The sequence below is a fragment of the Megascapheus bottae genome, chromosome 2 (genome assembly GCF_031878675.1).
Source record: "Megascapheus bottae isolate mThoBot1 chromosome 2, mThoBot2.hap1, whole genome shotgun sequence".
NCBI lineage: Eukaryota > Metazoa > Chordata > Mammalia > Rodentia > Geomyidae > Megascapheus > Megascapheus bottae.
In genome coordinates, this window is record NC_143510.1 from 68,785,075 (window position 1) to 68,797,989 (window position 12,915).

Here is a 12,915-nt window from a genome sequence, read left to right on the forward strand (position 1 = left end):
CAGGCCTCGTTGGACTGTGAGCCAAAGCAATTTTCAGGCAAATACAGATTTTATAAAAGCTGGTAAATACAGCTGATTAGAAAAGCTATAGGCTGCCCAAGTCTTGAATTGGAAGATACATAAAGTAATAAGCACTGCATGCCTCAAAAGTGAAAAGGAAAAAAAGAAAAAAATTAATGCATCAAAAATTCTTATGATAACTGTGGCACCCACGGGATTTTTACTGACCTTCAATTTTTGTTCTCATGTAGATTTCCCCCACCATAATCTACAAAACAAAAGCTCTTAGCACTATACTATTATTTTTAAAGAACAAGAGTTGGATTTAATTAAAGTAAGAGTGCACCCTATGATTAGTTTAATCAATATTTTAATTGCAATTTTAAAAAGCCAAGAAACAAAAAAAAACTTCCATTTACATTTTTGCATAAGGAAAGGTACACCAATATATAACTTTGGATGTCTTTAATACAGATTATAATCCACTGATCATGTTATCAGTTGCCATATTTTAAAAATATGACATAGTTTCAATTGGCTCCTTGAACTGCTTTACTTTTTCATCCTGCTTCATGAGTTGTTTTATTACTCCATTTGGTTTAAATCTAAGGGAAAAAGGTAAGCAGAAATGAAAGTATGAAAAAGGTATTTTATATTATCCTTTCTGACTTTGAAATTTGAAGTGCAAGAAAGTCAGGGATACTATACTCTAAAAAGTGACTAAAACCCCATGGTCTTTAATGAATTATTGCTATAATCTTTAAACTGTGGTATTATCACCATTACATTCTACTTTGTTGCCTTGAGTTTAGCTGAAGGCCTTTCTTTTTTTGGGTTAAAATCTGAGCAAGACAATCACTGGTGCTAGGAATAGCTGATGTGAACATTTTAAAGTTTTGAAAAGAAGAATTTCAGCACTAATCTCTGTTATTGGCATTTTTGCTTTGCCATAAGGGTAAATTACAGGTACTGTTTCTTACGTTCCTGATGTAAAGCCATCTTCCATCATGACCACTTGGATTCAACATGTAGATTTATGTACTGACATGTAAATTACAGTGCTCAGTATAGTTTTGACAATCAAATTAGAACATACGATGTTTTAGCCCCACAATATAAATAAGGGAAAAATCTAATCTATAGACTTCGTTGGCATACATAACTACCTTTCTACCCTAGGATGCATAATAATGGCATAATTATTTCTTGGTAATTTCAATTTTTCATCATTTTCTTGGTATATCAACCAGATGTTAACAAAACTGCAAAGGTGGCACGGCTGTTGTATGTACTATTTCTTTGTTCCCAGTGTATTGTATTTATACAATATATCCACACAGCATTTACATTTTCTTTCTCAGTGAGTCTTCCTTGAACAACCCTAACCAAATTGGTCCTTCTCCATTATTCTATATCTCAGTAACCTGTTTTTATTTTCTGTCTTTATCTCAGTAATGTGTGTTCTCCCCAGACAACATTATATGCTCAACTCCTATCATCTCTTGTATGTCACATCAGGAAGACACTGGCAGTGAGATTCACCTGGCTTATTTTCTATTCCATGTCCCTCTGCCCACTATTTTACACTGGTTGTCTCCAACATTTCAAGGGTATCCACTTAAGTTTTCACTCCTGAGCCTATTTCCTAAAATATCCAAAAAATTTCTTTCGACCCCTTCCCAAATGTCACCAACGCAGGAAAGCTTCTCTTGAGTTACGTGTCTAGTCCACAATAATTAATTCCCCATCATCCTCCTTTGCCAGATTTTCTTTCCCCTGACACTTATATGTGCATCTGTGAATGTTCACTGTGTGACTGTCATTAACATGTAAACACAATTACATTTTTTGTGTGTTTTTCTCATTAGTGGTGCCACAGAAAATAAAAGTGGCTCAAAACTTATTTTGTTTAATTAACTGAATTCTTAGTATCTGTCTCCCCTCTTCTAATGATCATAGAAGTAGAAATTTTCTAATATTCCTATTCCATCTTTCATCAGGCAACATATGAATATTAAATAAATGGATGGATTGTTGCTTGTGTGGGAGTGTTCTTAAAATCAAATCCCAGCTACTCAGGAGGCTGAAGAATGAGGATCATGGTTGGAAGCCAGGCCAGGCAAGAATAAGTCTGTGAGACTCTTTTCTTCAATAACCCACCCAGAATTCAGAAGTGGGGCTGTGGCTCAAGTGACTGAGCACTATTAGCCTTGAACATAAAAGCTCAGGGACATTGCCCCAGCTGCAGAGTTCATGCCCTAGGACTGGTATGTGCGTATACACACACACACACGCACACACACACACACACACACACACACACACACAATCTAGCTACATTCCTAGGATCTCCTCTAATTATCATATAAAGTATCTTGTCAGTATGTACTGATCCCACTGAAGGGTCTGGTTTATACTTGACACTAAGTTAATAAGTGAGTAAGTCTGCCTTTTTGTGACCTTACTCGATGTAATTCTGACCAAAGTTAAAAATAATAAATAAAAATCACAAATGAAGCGAAGGGAGGAATGCAAAGACTCAGTGTATAGCCTACAAAATTAGGAAAAGGGAGGAAAGGGGGAAAATTGGAAAGGCTGGATGAGGATGTTGCAAGGGATGACATTAATTGTTTTGATTGCCCGCTTTGTTGAACAGCAACTCCCTTGTATATTTAAAGATAATTTTAGAAATACACACACAAACACAAATTTCTAAAACAAGATTTTTGAATTCCTACATATATTAAACAACTCCATTGATAAGGAAGAACTCTCAGTCCACCTCATATATTGTCAGCAATGTTTGAACTGTGTGATCTACGGAGTGTTGCACTGAAGGCGTATTTTGAAAATATGACCCCCCCCCCCAAAAAAATGCAGGTTGCACTGAAAGGTAAAAGTCAACGTGGTCATGTGATAAAAATAAAAAAAACTTTAGGATTATTTAAAGACACTATATCTTTAGAAAAAGTCAAGTGGTGTTATAGGAATCAAAAAAATCCAGCATCTGCAGTATAGTACGGAACTTTTTGTGCATTCTGAGTATTTGAGGGTTTTCCAGAATGGCAGATTCTTGGAGATGATCTCCATCTGGATGCCAAGACTCCATTGTATCTAAGACTGGGGCACAGTGAATAAGAGTCTGCTATGATCACAGATTCCCACAGGTCTGAACACTTAGTCTGATGTCTGAATTACAGATGGAAAGTTTAAGATTTCATAGTCATAAAGCACTATTACCCTGTCCACTCTGTTGGATATAGCTTAGAACTTGAAGAGTCTTGTTTCCCAGAGAAGACTTGAGAAGGACTGTATAGACTTCAGAGAATCTTGCTATCTGTATATTTCTTCTAAATTTGAGGAATCAACCTTAATTTCAACTTGCTTTTTTGCTTATAACTTTGCCATGAAGAATCCATTCCTATAAGTTTATGGTGGGTGCCAAAGGGCACTAGCCAGAAGAATTAGGTTTTGACATAGAATCTCTCATTTAATGGTTGAGGAACCTTCAGACCCTATTGCTACTTCTTTTGTGTTTTACATTTGTAAAATGAAGATACTGGAAAAGAATCAGCAACTTTAAATCATAACTTGTGTCTTTTTGATTTGCTGTGGATACCATGGGATGGTTTTATCAAACATATTCTTCGTTCCTTCCTCTTGGCTCACCTGCCACAATCCTTTCTGGTTAAAGTTGGTCCCCTTCTTGAGCTACTTACTGTAAGAATGATACTACATCAACTGCAGCGGGAGAGGCTAGGGGCAGAATCATGAGCCTGCATTATCATCTCTATCATCATTTTCTTGCACCAAAATGTTAATGATACAAGATGTCTCTTAGAACACAACTACATTCCTATAATTACAGTGCCTCAGCTATGGCTGACTTTAGTTTTTAAAACATTAATTTTGTTTGCATCTAATCATGAGGCAGAATGATGGTTGTCACTGTAAATTCAAAAATGAATTCAGAAATGGTTTCTTCCCCTAAGGAACTCAAGCCACTGAGGAGACAAATGTAATATAAGGTGACAAAAGCTTTTAATGGGACCAGAAGAGTGGTCAAATGTAAGGCATTTCGAAGGGTACCAAATCAGCTTGGTGTGATTGGAAAAAATTCTCCCAGGAAGTGACCAAACACAGACCTAGTGCTCATTAATTGAATTACAGACTACTAACTTTTCACAGTATGAGAATCAGCTAATCCCAACTCCTGATGTGGCACAGAGGGAAAACTGATTTCCAAAGAGGTTAGCTGATGGAACCACAGGGAGCACTCTTCTAGAAAAAAACAAGTCAGAAGCCCTAATTTCATTAATGGAAAGTACAAGTTAATCAAATAGTCATTCTAAGATATTAGCCATAATGAGAGAAAATGCATATATAATACATATATGTATATATATATATTCCATGCACATCTATGGTGTCAATTGTCCATCATTCCTAGGATAGCTGTGTCCACTGTTGGTGAGGTCACCTGGTTTCTTGAAGTCTAACTCAGCTTCCTTCCTAAGCTAGTTCATCATGCTAGTCAGAAGGGATGGATAGGCACAGTTTCAATGTGAGCAAGAATACACTTTAAGACTCAATTTCTTGTTTACTTAGCACCTCCTCTTAACGACTGACTGAAACCCTTAAGGGTTCAGATTTAAAATAACAACACAAAGTGAGATATTTTTATTATGATGAGTAGAATAAAAGGCTTCTCAGGTTGGCAACCTTCTCCGGAGATTTTGCTCCTCGCATAGTTGTTTTATTTGGGATGTTTAATGACTCTAATTTAGTAATGGAACAATATAAGAGCTCATCACATTAAAATAGAAATACTTGGTAAATCCATAGTTTCTAATAGCTTGCCATCTGTTTGTCTTTTCCTGGCAATGGATTTATCCTGCTTAGCACAGATGATGATATTGGAGGTAAAATCATGGATCATACAATAGATTTCTCAGGCTCTGTAACTACTGTTATTAATTTACCAGGTTGTAAATCAGCATAGCCCACTATGAAATCAATAATTATTATTTTTTAATTTATCAACTCTTATCCCACATAAGGTTGCTATGGACACCACATGACATCTCTTCTTGCCTCAAGACTGAGTTAAAGTCACCCAGCGAGGATTTCTCCGAATTAACAAACCTCAAACCCAGTGTCCTGGCTTTCCCAGCGTTCTCACAGCTGGCTGCTCTTCTGCTTTTACCCGCGCTGTACAATTTAATCCGCTAGAAAGACCAACTGAAGAGTGGGCCAGCCACCCCAATCATTTCCCTCTGAACCCATCATTTCTAGATGGCCACTGCGGGCGGGGACTCGTGGTGTCCACTCTCTGCAGAGCCTTCCTACTTGGCCTTGGAAAGCTAGGAAAGAAACTCAAACGCGCAGACCCAGGTAATAACCCTTCCAGGGCGCATCTGACCGGCCTGATCTGTACTTGGGGAGGCTCTGGGGCTGCGAGGTGGGGTTGGGGGGCGGGAAAAGTCGCTTCCCATTCAAGTTCAAGGACAGGACGCACAGGGCCCTAGGTCAGAAGTTACAGTTTAACCCCACCAGGGCTTTGTCCCGGGGAGGCGCCTTACGCAGCCTCCGCTGAGATTGGCCCGGGGTGGCCGGAGCGGGCGGCACCCGTGGCAATTCGGGGTGCTTGGTTCCTGAGCCCGGCCGGGTTGAGGGTTCTTGGCGGTTGCCCTTTCGGAACCGGGCAGCTCCCCGCCGCTGAGCGCCCGGTCACCCCCGGGGAGCGCCCTCCCGGCCCCCGGGGAAGTCTCCTCAGCACCGATATCTGGCCGCCCTCGCCATCGGGGCGCAGAGACAAAACTTCCTTCCTCCCGGGTCCCCGGGGTGTGCGACTGGTTGGCAGTTCCCTGGCCCGAGAGCTTCCTCTGCCCCTCAGCCACCCCGAGCCCGGGGTGCCATCTCCGCGCCTCCGCTCCAACAAAGCCCGCGGACGCAGCGAGGGGCTGGGAGTGGCGGCCGGGGGGCGCCCGAGCCCGGCGGAGGGAGGCACGGTCTCCCAGGCGAGGGCAGCGGGGAGGGGACAGAGGGGACCCGGCCCACAGAGAACCGGGAAGAAAGTATCGAGCTCCTCGGTTCGTCCTCGATCGCCTCGGTCCTTCCCTAGAGCGGGCGCGTCCCCTTGTCCCGGGGGAGGAGGGGGGGGGGACTTGGCTGGGGACACAAGAGGGATGAGGGGGACAGTGGGGATGCAGTGGCCCCGTGGGCGAGTCGCTTCCCTTACCTCTGTCCAGAGTCAGCGGCTGGACCACTGTCAATGTCGCCATGTCTGCCGTGGGAGCCGAAGTGACGCTCGGCTTCAGCATCAGCAACCGCTTGTAGTGAGAAAAAGAGGAGGAGATTGGGGGCGGGGGTGGAGAGGGAAGAGGGAGAGGAGGGGGAGACGGGGGTGGGGAGGGAAGGCAGGAAGGTGGTGGTGGAGGAGAAGAAGAAAGCTTGGGTGGGTTGCTAGCCAGATGGAGAGGCGACTGTTCTGCGCTGGCAGATCTTCAGATGCAGCGCGAAACCAAGCAGGTATTGGAGAGGAGGACTGCGTCGCCAGGCTGTGGCCAGGGAGGGAGGCTCTGCCCTGCAAGTTTGCTCTCCCACCCCACCCTGAGCAGCAGCGCCGGCTGGCTGCTTCCCTTCAACTTTCCACTCAAATAAAAATGATCAGAAGATAGCGTCAGGAGAAAGACAGGAGATAGGGAAGGAGATGGGGAGGCAGATGGAGAAGGGAGAGGATTTTTTTTTTTCCAGGTGAGGAGAAATGGTCAACCCACGAATCTCATCTTCTTGAGACCATCCTTCTAGTGCTCATGTTTCCTTGCAGTTGCCGTTAATATCTGTTAAAGTTTCCCCCCCCCCTTGGAATGTTGAGTTAGTATCTGATCACTGACACAGCACACGGTTCTATCAGCAAGTGGTCATTTATGGGTATTTAGGAATAATGCCTAGATTACAATTTTGGCTTTTCAAGCAAGCTGCTTCAAAAGATATATATATATATATATATTCAAGTAAAATAGATGAAGATTGACTTCTATCGCTCTGACAGAAAAAATTATTTATTCAGCCTTTTTTCTGTTGTTGATCTACATTAAATAGCATTTATTCACAAGGTGATTTATTGATTAACATGTGCTGGGAATTGAGCCAGGATAGTTACCTATTATGAACCATGTCCTAAATTGGAGGATCAAATACAGTCCCTGCATTCTGTGGTTTAGTAGGAAGATTTTAGTTGATTTCATTTGCCCAGAATTTAAGTACTAAATGCTTCAAGTACTAGCTATGCTGATCTTCCCCTCATAAATGATTAACTTCACGATTTTATCTTTTATCACGCACAGTAGAGACTCCAGAATCTGAGTATCTATAAACATAATGGAGGTGACTAGTGCAGGATTGGAAATAACAAAACTCTCTTCATCCATTTACCTTCTTTGTGACTGAGCTAAATTGATGTCAGCTAGTAACAAACTCTTCAAAGCACACAGTGTTGTACCATAAAATATTTGCATATAATCAATGCCCTTTCCTTCAGATTACAACTGGAATAACTTCTGAAGGTCTTATCCATCTTCTTATAGTCCACAAGTAAAGAAAAAAAAGTCAGTTGTGCCTATGATGGAGAAGTTCAAAGATGATTGGCCACATACACTCACAACAGACCTTAAGGCACACAAAATCATTCATGGCTTTAGAAACTTCTCTGGCCCTGAAAACCAAGTCTTAGTCACATGCTTTGCCAAAGTCTCTTAGTTTCCTTATCTGTCCTACAAGGAAAATGGCATCATTCAATGCTATAGACAGTTTGTAATATGAGGAAACTCATTCTCCCTTGCAAATGCATTGAGTTTTGCGAGGTTCTGATGAGGTCACAGACATGATTGTTCTTTGAAAGTAGTAAGGAATACACAGATTTATTCTTGTGTTGGAAAGCTGGCAACATTCAGAAGACTGATAAGGTATGGTCCTTTCTGAACACTGAAAGTTCTGATTAGGAGACTGATAGTAAGGAAAACATGGGATAGTGTGGGGCCATTTTGCAAAGCAACAAAAAAGAGAAGCACTGTGGGGAGGCTGGAGAAAAAAATCAGATGCTAGCATAACTTCTCATTTTCTGAATCAGAAAGAAGTTGGATTGCATACAATGATATCAAAGTATGCTTCCAGGTTTTGCAAAATGTCAAATCTCATTAGTAATTGAGGATGAAAAGATATACAAATCCCTTGGCCACAAATGTAGCTGTTTATTGCCAACGTACTTTATTAGGTACGTGTATGTAAGCGGCCTGATTCATAAGTCTAAAAGCCAGAATTATATCTATCTCAACACAAATCACAGATTGTGAGGTTTAAGCAAGCAGAGTTTTGGTATTTTGTTCCCTAATATAATTTCCAGCATCAAATATTTCATAATGTATTTCAGAAGGTTTTAGTGGTCTAATTGACATTTTGTTCTATCATTCCCCCTCTGTTGACTCTGTAAATCCTTTTTTCTCTAAAGATTAAAAAACAAAGAAGCAAATCCCACCATGAATTCAACATTTATTAATTCTAGTAATGGCCAGTTCAATGTTTGTAGCTTATGTCGCCCTAGTGTAGAAAATAATTGGTATCTGTAAGGATTTGTTTATATAAACTATGAATATTGCTTTTCCAATAATAGTTGTGAATTTCTTTCTAAGACATATATTGGTGTATGCCAATATATTGGCATACACCAATATATAAGACAATTCCCTTAATTTCTTCCTGCCTATGTGTATCTCACAAACCTTTTCACTCATGTACCAACCACAGTATTTCAAGGTCAATGTATTTTATCTATGCCTGTGATGGTTTCTTTGTTGTATATTAATCAGAGAGTTGTAATTACACTTTTAGCTATTTAGAAACATAGTCACAACTCTTTCATGAAATATGTAATACCTTAATTCAGTAGAAACTATAGTTTCAATACGATTGTTTCACTTACTACTTACATGCTTTATTTATACAATGTGTGGTAACTAATTTCACTGCTTCCTCTCTTTTCAATAAGCATGTTTATCCTACTTTTCTGGATGAATTGAGGATCCAAGAGGTTGAGTGGTTTACTTCAGAATAGTAGCACATGAATTCTTTCTTACGAAGAAACTTATTTCACTATGCATTATTGAATCTTTAGTGGTTTTAGACTTTAATTTTAGAGTTTTAGGCTTAGGTGTGTGCGTATATGAGTATTTGTGTATATGTATATTTATTTACTCCAAGAGATAAATGCATGAAAGAAAGCTAGGATTCAGGTTCCAATCTCTATAAATAGGGTTTAATATTAAGACAACTGCCTGTTGTGCAATATAAAAGTTTTTCTTGTTGAAAGTTGCTTTCAAAGATAGTTAAGGTCTATTTAACTGAATTTGTTAACATTATATGACAAACTCAAGGGAATGGCATAAAGCATTAGCATACCAAAAATGTGTTTAGTTAGATTATAAATGGAGTACAATGAGCACAGTTTCATATGAGAAAATAACACTTTCACACTGAAATTTTTTAAGGCTTGGTGTTAGACATTACTTTTGACATGTTCAACATATTATGTCATCTTTCTTAATTCACACAGCTTTGTGAAAATAGTGTTAGGTTACACTTTAGAATATGAATATATATGCTTTTAAAAATAATCATAAACCAAACATCTTACTCTGCTTCCATTTTATACTTACATTTTTTTTTTGTCAGTCCTGGACTTGAGCTCAGGGCCTGAGCACTGTCCTTGGACTCTCTCAAGGCTAGAGCTCTACCACTTGAGCTTCAGTACCACTTTTGGCTTTTTTCTATGTGGTACCAAGGAATCGAACCTGGGTCTTCATGCATGCTAGGCAAGCATTCTACTACTAGGCCAAACTCCCGGCCTTATACTTACATATTTTTGATAACTACTAATTTGTTGGCTCACCAAGATTCTATGTATGCTTACTTGATGAATGAGAAAAGGCTTTATGCTCACTTGACTTTTACTTATAAAGAACATAAATGTAATAAAGAAGAATGAACAGTTAATGACTAGGACAATTTAAAGAATGAAAAGCTGACAGTTACATTATGTCCAGGAGAGTCACAGAATTGCAAAAGACAGAAATGGGGAACAGGAGAGGATCTTAGGGAACAGGTGACAAAGCCAGGAGGGGAAGGCTGAAACAAGACACATTCTGGTAAGATCAGAGTTTATTGTAGACAACTATTATAAAGAAGCTTAGGGAATATCACCAGTCAGACAGTGGAAGGTAATGTAATTTACAGAAACCTAATGATGTACCTATAATAAAATAAACTTGACAAATATAATCCATGCTAAGAAAAAAAATTATTCCTTATCATCTGTAATAAAAATTAGTACCATCAGAATGAAATGGAGAGTTGCTAATCAGAATTGAATGCTAGAAAATTAAAGATGAAATGAAAATACTAAATATCAATTCTAATGCTTTTCATTTTCTTCAATGAAATAAAACAACTTTGAAAGGAAGAAAACTGGCATCTTAGTAACTGTACTTCAGTAATATGGTTATAATTATATTATGTCATTTTGCAAATTTTTATGAAAATCATAAATATAGTAATTACATTTTACCTGCTTCTATCATATATAATAAAACATATAATTCCTAAAGATAGAGTGTTTCTGATTCTGAATTGGTTCCTTTGTGCTTTTTGACATGTAAAATATAAAATGATACTTTTCTATCCTTTGGAAATGGACATATTTCTATTTTCTTTCTTGAAGGTTATGATTGATCTTTTAGTAATACAATTAAAATTCAAGACTAGCATTTATTTTATTTTTTGCTTAGCAAGCTCATCTTTTCCCAAATTCATATTTACATTTCTTAGGACAGTCTACAAGATACAACAGATAAATGACAGATTTTAAAGGAATACACAGCTCATATCTTTCACAACTTCTTTTCTTTATTTTTTTTGTTGGACATGGGGCTTGAAAAAATTCTTTTTCTTGTATGTGTGGCTTGAACTCTGGGCCTGGTTGTTGTCCTTGGGCTCCTCAGCTCAAAGCTATCACTCTAACCCTTGAGCCACAGCGCCACTTCTCTTTCACAATTTCTTTGGAGCAATATTTAAATTACTAGAATCCATATTTAAATATTTACTATTATTATTATCATCATCATCCTAAAAATGTTAATATATTCTCCTTTGGGGCCAACCATTATATGACTAGAAAACAAATGCTTATAAGCATCTGTTTAAGCCAGGAATTGCTCTATCCTTACATCCTAGTTTATGAAAGCAGGCATGTAAAATTCAAATAACTAATGAATTAATCTTAGGTGATGGGGAGCACAAAGACTTAAAACAGTGTTTTGTGACACCTGACTATGCGTTGATCTAATGTAATTTTCAAAGACACCTCATTGGTGTCTTTGCATTGGCCTTTGTGAAAATATTTACACATTTAGGATTAACAAAAGTTATACATGACAGCTGCTTTTTCCCCCTCCAGGCAGTCAATTGTTTAACTTTTAGTCTAATCTCAAAATCCACCAGGAAAATAAAACCAGAAGTTAAAGTACATTAAATACTTTCCTTTGAAAAACATCTCAGTATTTGGCTTTTATTTCTTTAAACATAGCTTATATTATTTTACCCAGCAGTATAATTTTCCTCCAATTTTAATTGTCTGGGATTAATTAAGGACATAGGGGTAGATAGACAAAAGGGCCATTCTCAATTATTTTTCACAATACAATAAATGAGGCTAGTAAGAGAGTTTTCTCTAAATGTGCATATATATGCAGGCATGTATATATACATTTATAAACACATACACATATGTCAATAATTAGAAAGTTTAATAGCTAAAGGAACCATTAGCATGACCAGTATATTAAAGAGTTTTGCACTCATTAGTTTTCATCCTCTAAAGCTCTAATAAGAAACCAAAAAAGGCTAACATTTTAAGTAGTTCATATTTTTTCCTTCTTATCGTAATTAATAGAAGGGTTACATTATGTTTACCAAATAGAAGGTGCATTACTTCACAAACATTGATACCCCTTCTCATGATTTTGTCCCCATTTCCATTCCCCACCACTACCCCTAATCTTGCTTTCCCCCTTCCCTATCCTATTTCAAATAAACAAACATATATACAATATACCAGATAACAAGGTAAGATATTGTAACAACTTGAGATAACCAAGGGACAACAAAAGTACATTAAGAACAATAATCACACCTTACATGGCTCTTGTTTCTATATCTTGGAGGTCCTTTCATTTAGCCTCAGCCTATATGGCCTTATGTGTCTAGGATGTGAGCTCTCCTCTGCTAGAAGCATCCAAGATTTCTACTGATTGTGTTCCTTTGAGTCTGGCTTATCTTCACTTAATATAATTTTTTTCCAAGCCTTTCCATTTCCTTACAAATGAGGTGATGTCATTCTTTAAGTATTTAAAAATGATCTTTCTGGACAACCTCAAGAATACAGAATTCCTCTGAACTTACTAGTGAAGTCAAAGTTACGCTGCTCTAAAACGGAATTCCTCACTTTTGTCCTGTTTGCCTTGCCTGGACTTTGGAGTCCTGGATGAACTTTTGTCTTTCTGATGGGTGTTTCTGCTGCTTGTCTCTCTGTGTGGCCTGGCACTGGACAGATATCCAAGGTGGACTCGTTTCATGAAATACAATGTCTCTGAAAGAAGTTTCTTCTTCCAAAGGTTTGTTCATTTTACTTCCTTTTAGTTTTTGAGCCGAGGTCTCATTGTACAGTCTAGGGTTAGATTGATCTGTGTGTAACTTTCTAGTGGCCTCTGAAGGATTAAACTAGTAAAGGAAGGAATGAGACCATGACGATCTTAATTCTACATGAAAATCTAGATGCTTCTGTCATAGAAAATCTAGATGTTT

General features: G+C 38.4%; 1 protein-coding gene across 3 annotated transcripts in view; it reads right to left on the reverse strand.

Annotated features, from left to right (window-relative positions):
• Positions 1–12,915, reverse strand: part of Lin7a (lin-7 cell polarity scaffold A) — a 205,561-nt gene that overhangs the window by 123,295 nt on the left and 69,351 nt on the right. Inside the window, exons 1-2 of one of the 3 annotated variants that reach the window (XM_090328309.1) lie at positions 6,780–6,835; positions 6,242–6,332 (exon numbers count right to left, since the gene is read on the reverse strand). The exons of 1 other annotated variant lie outside the window; for it this stretch is intronic. In XM_090328309.1, coding sequence (XP_090184435.1) covers positions 6,242–6,332; positions 6,780–6,788 — 100 coding nt within the window. In that variant the 5' untranslated portion in view covers positions 6,789–6,835. Of the gene's footprint in view, positions 1–6,241; positions 6,333–6,775; positions 6,836–12,915 lie in introns of those variants that run through there. One more of the 3 variants, XM_090328310.1, reaches the window with a different exon arrangement.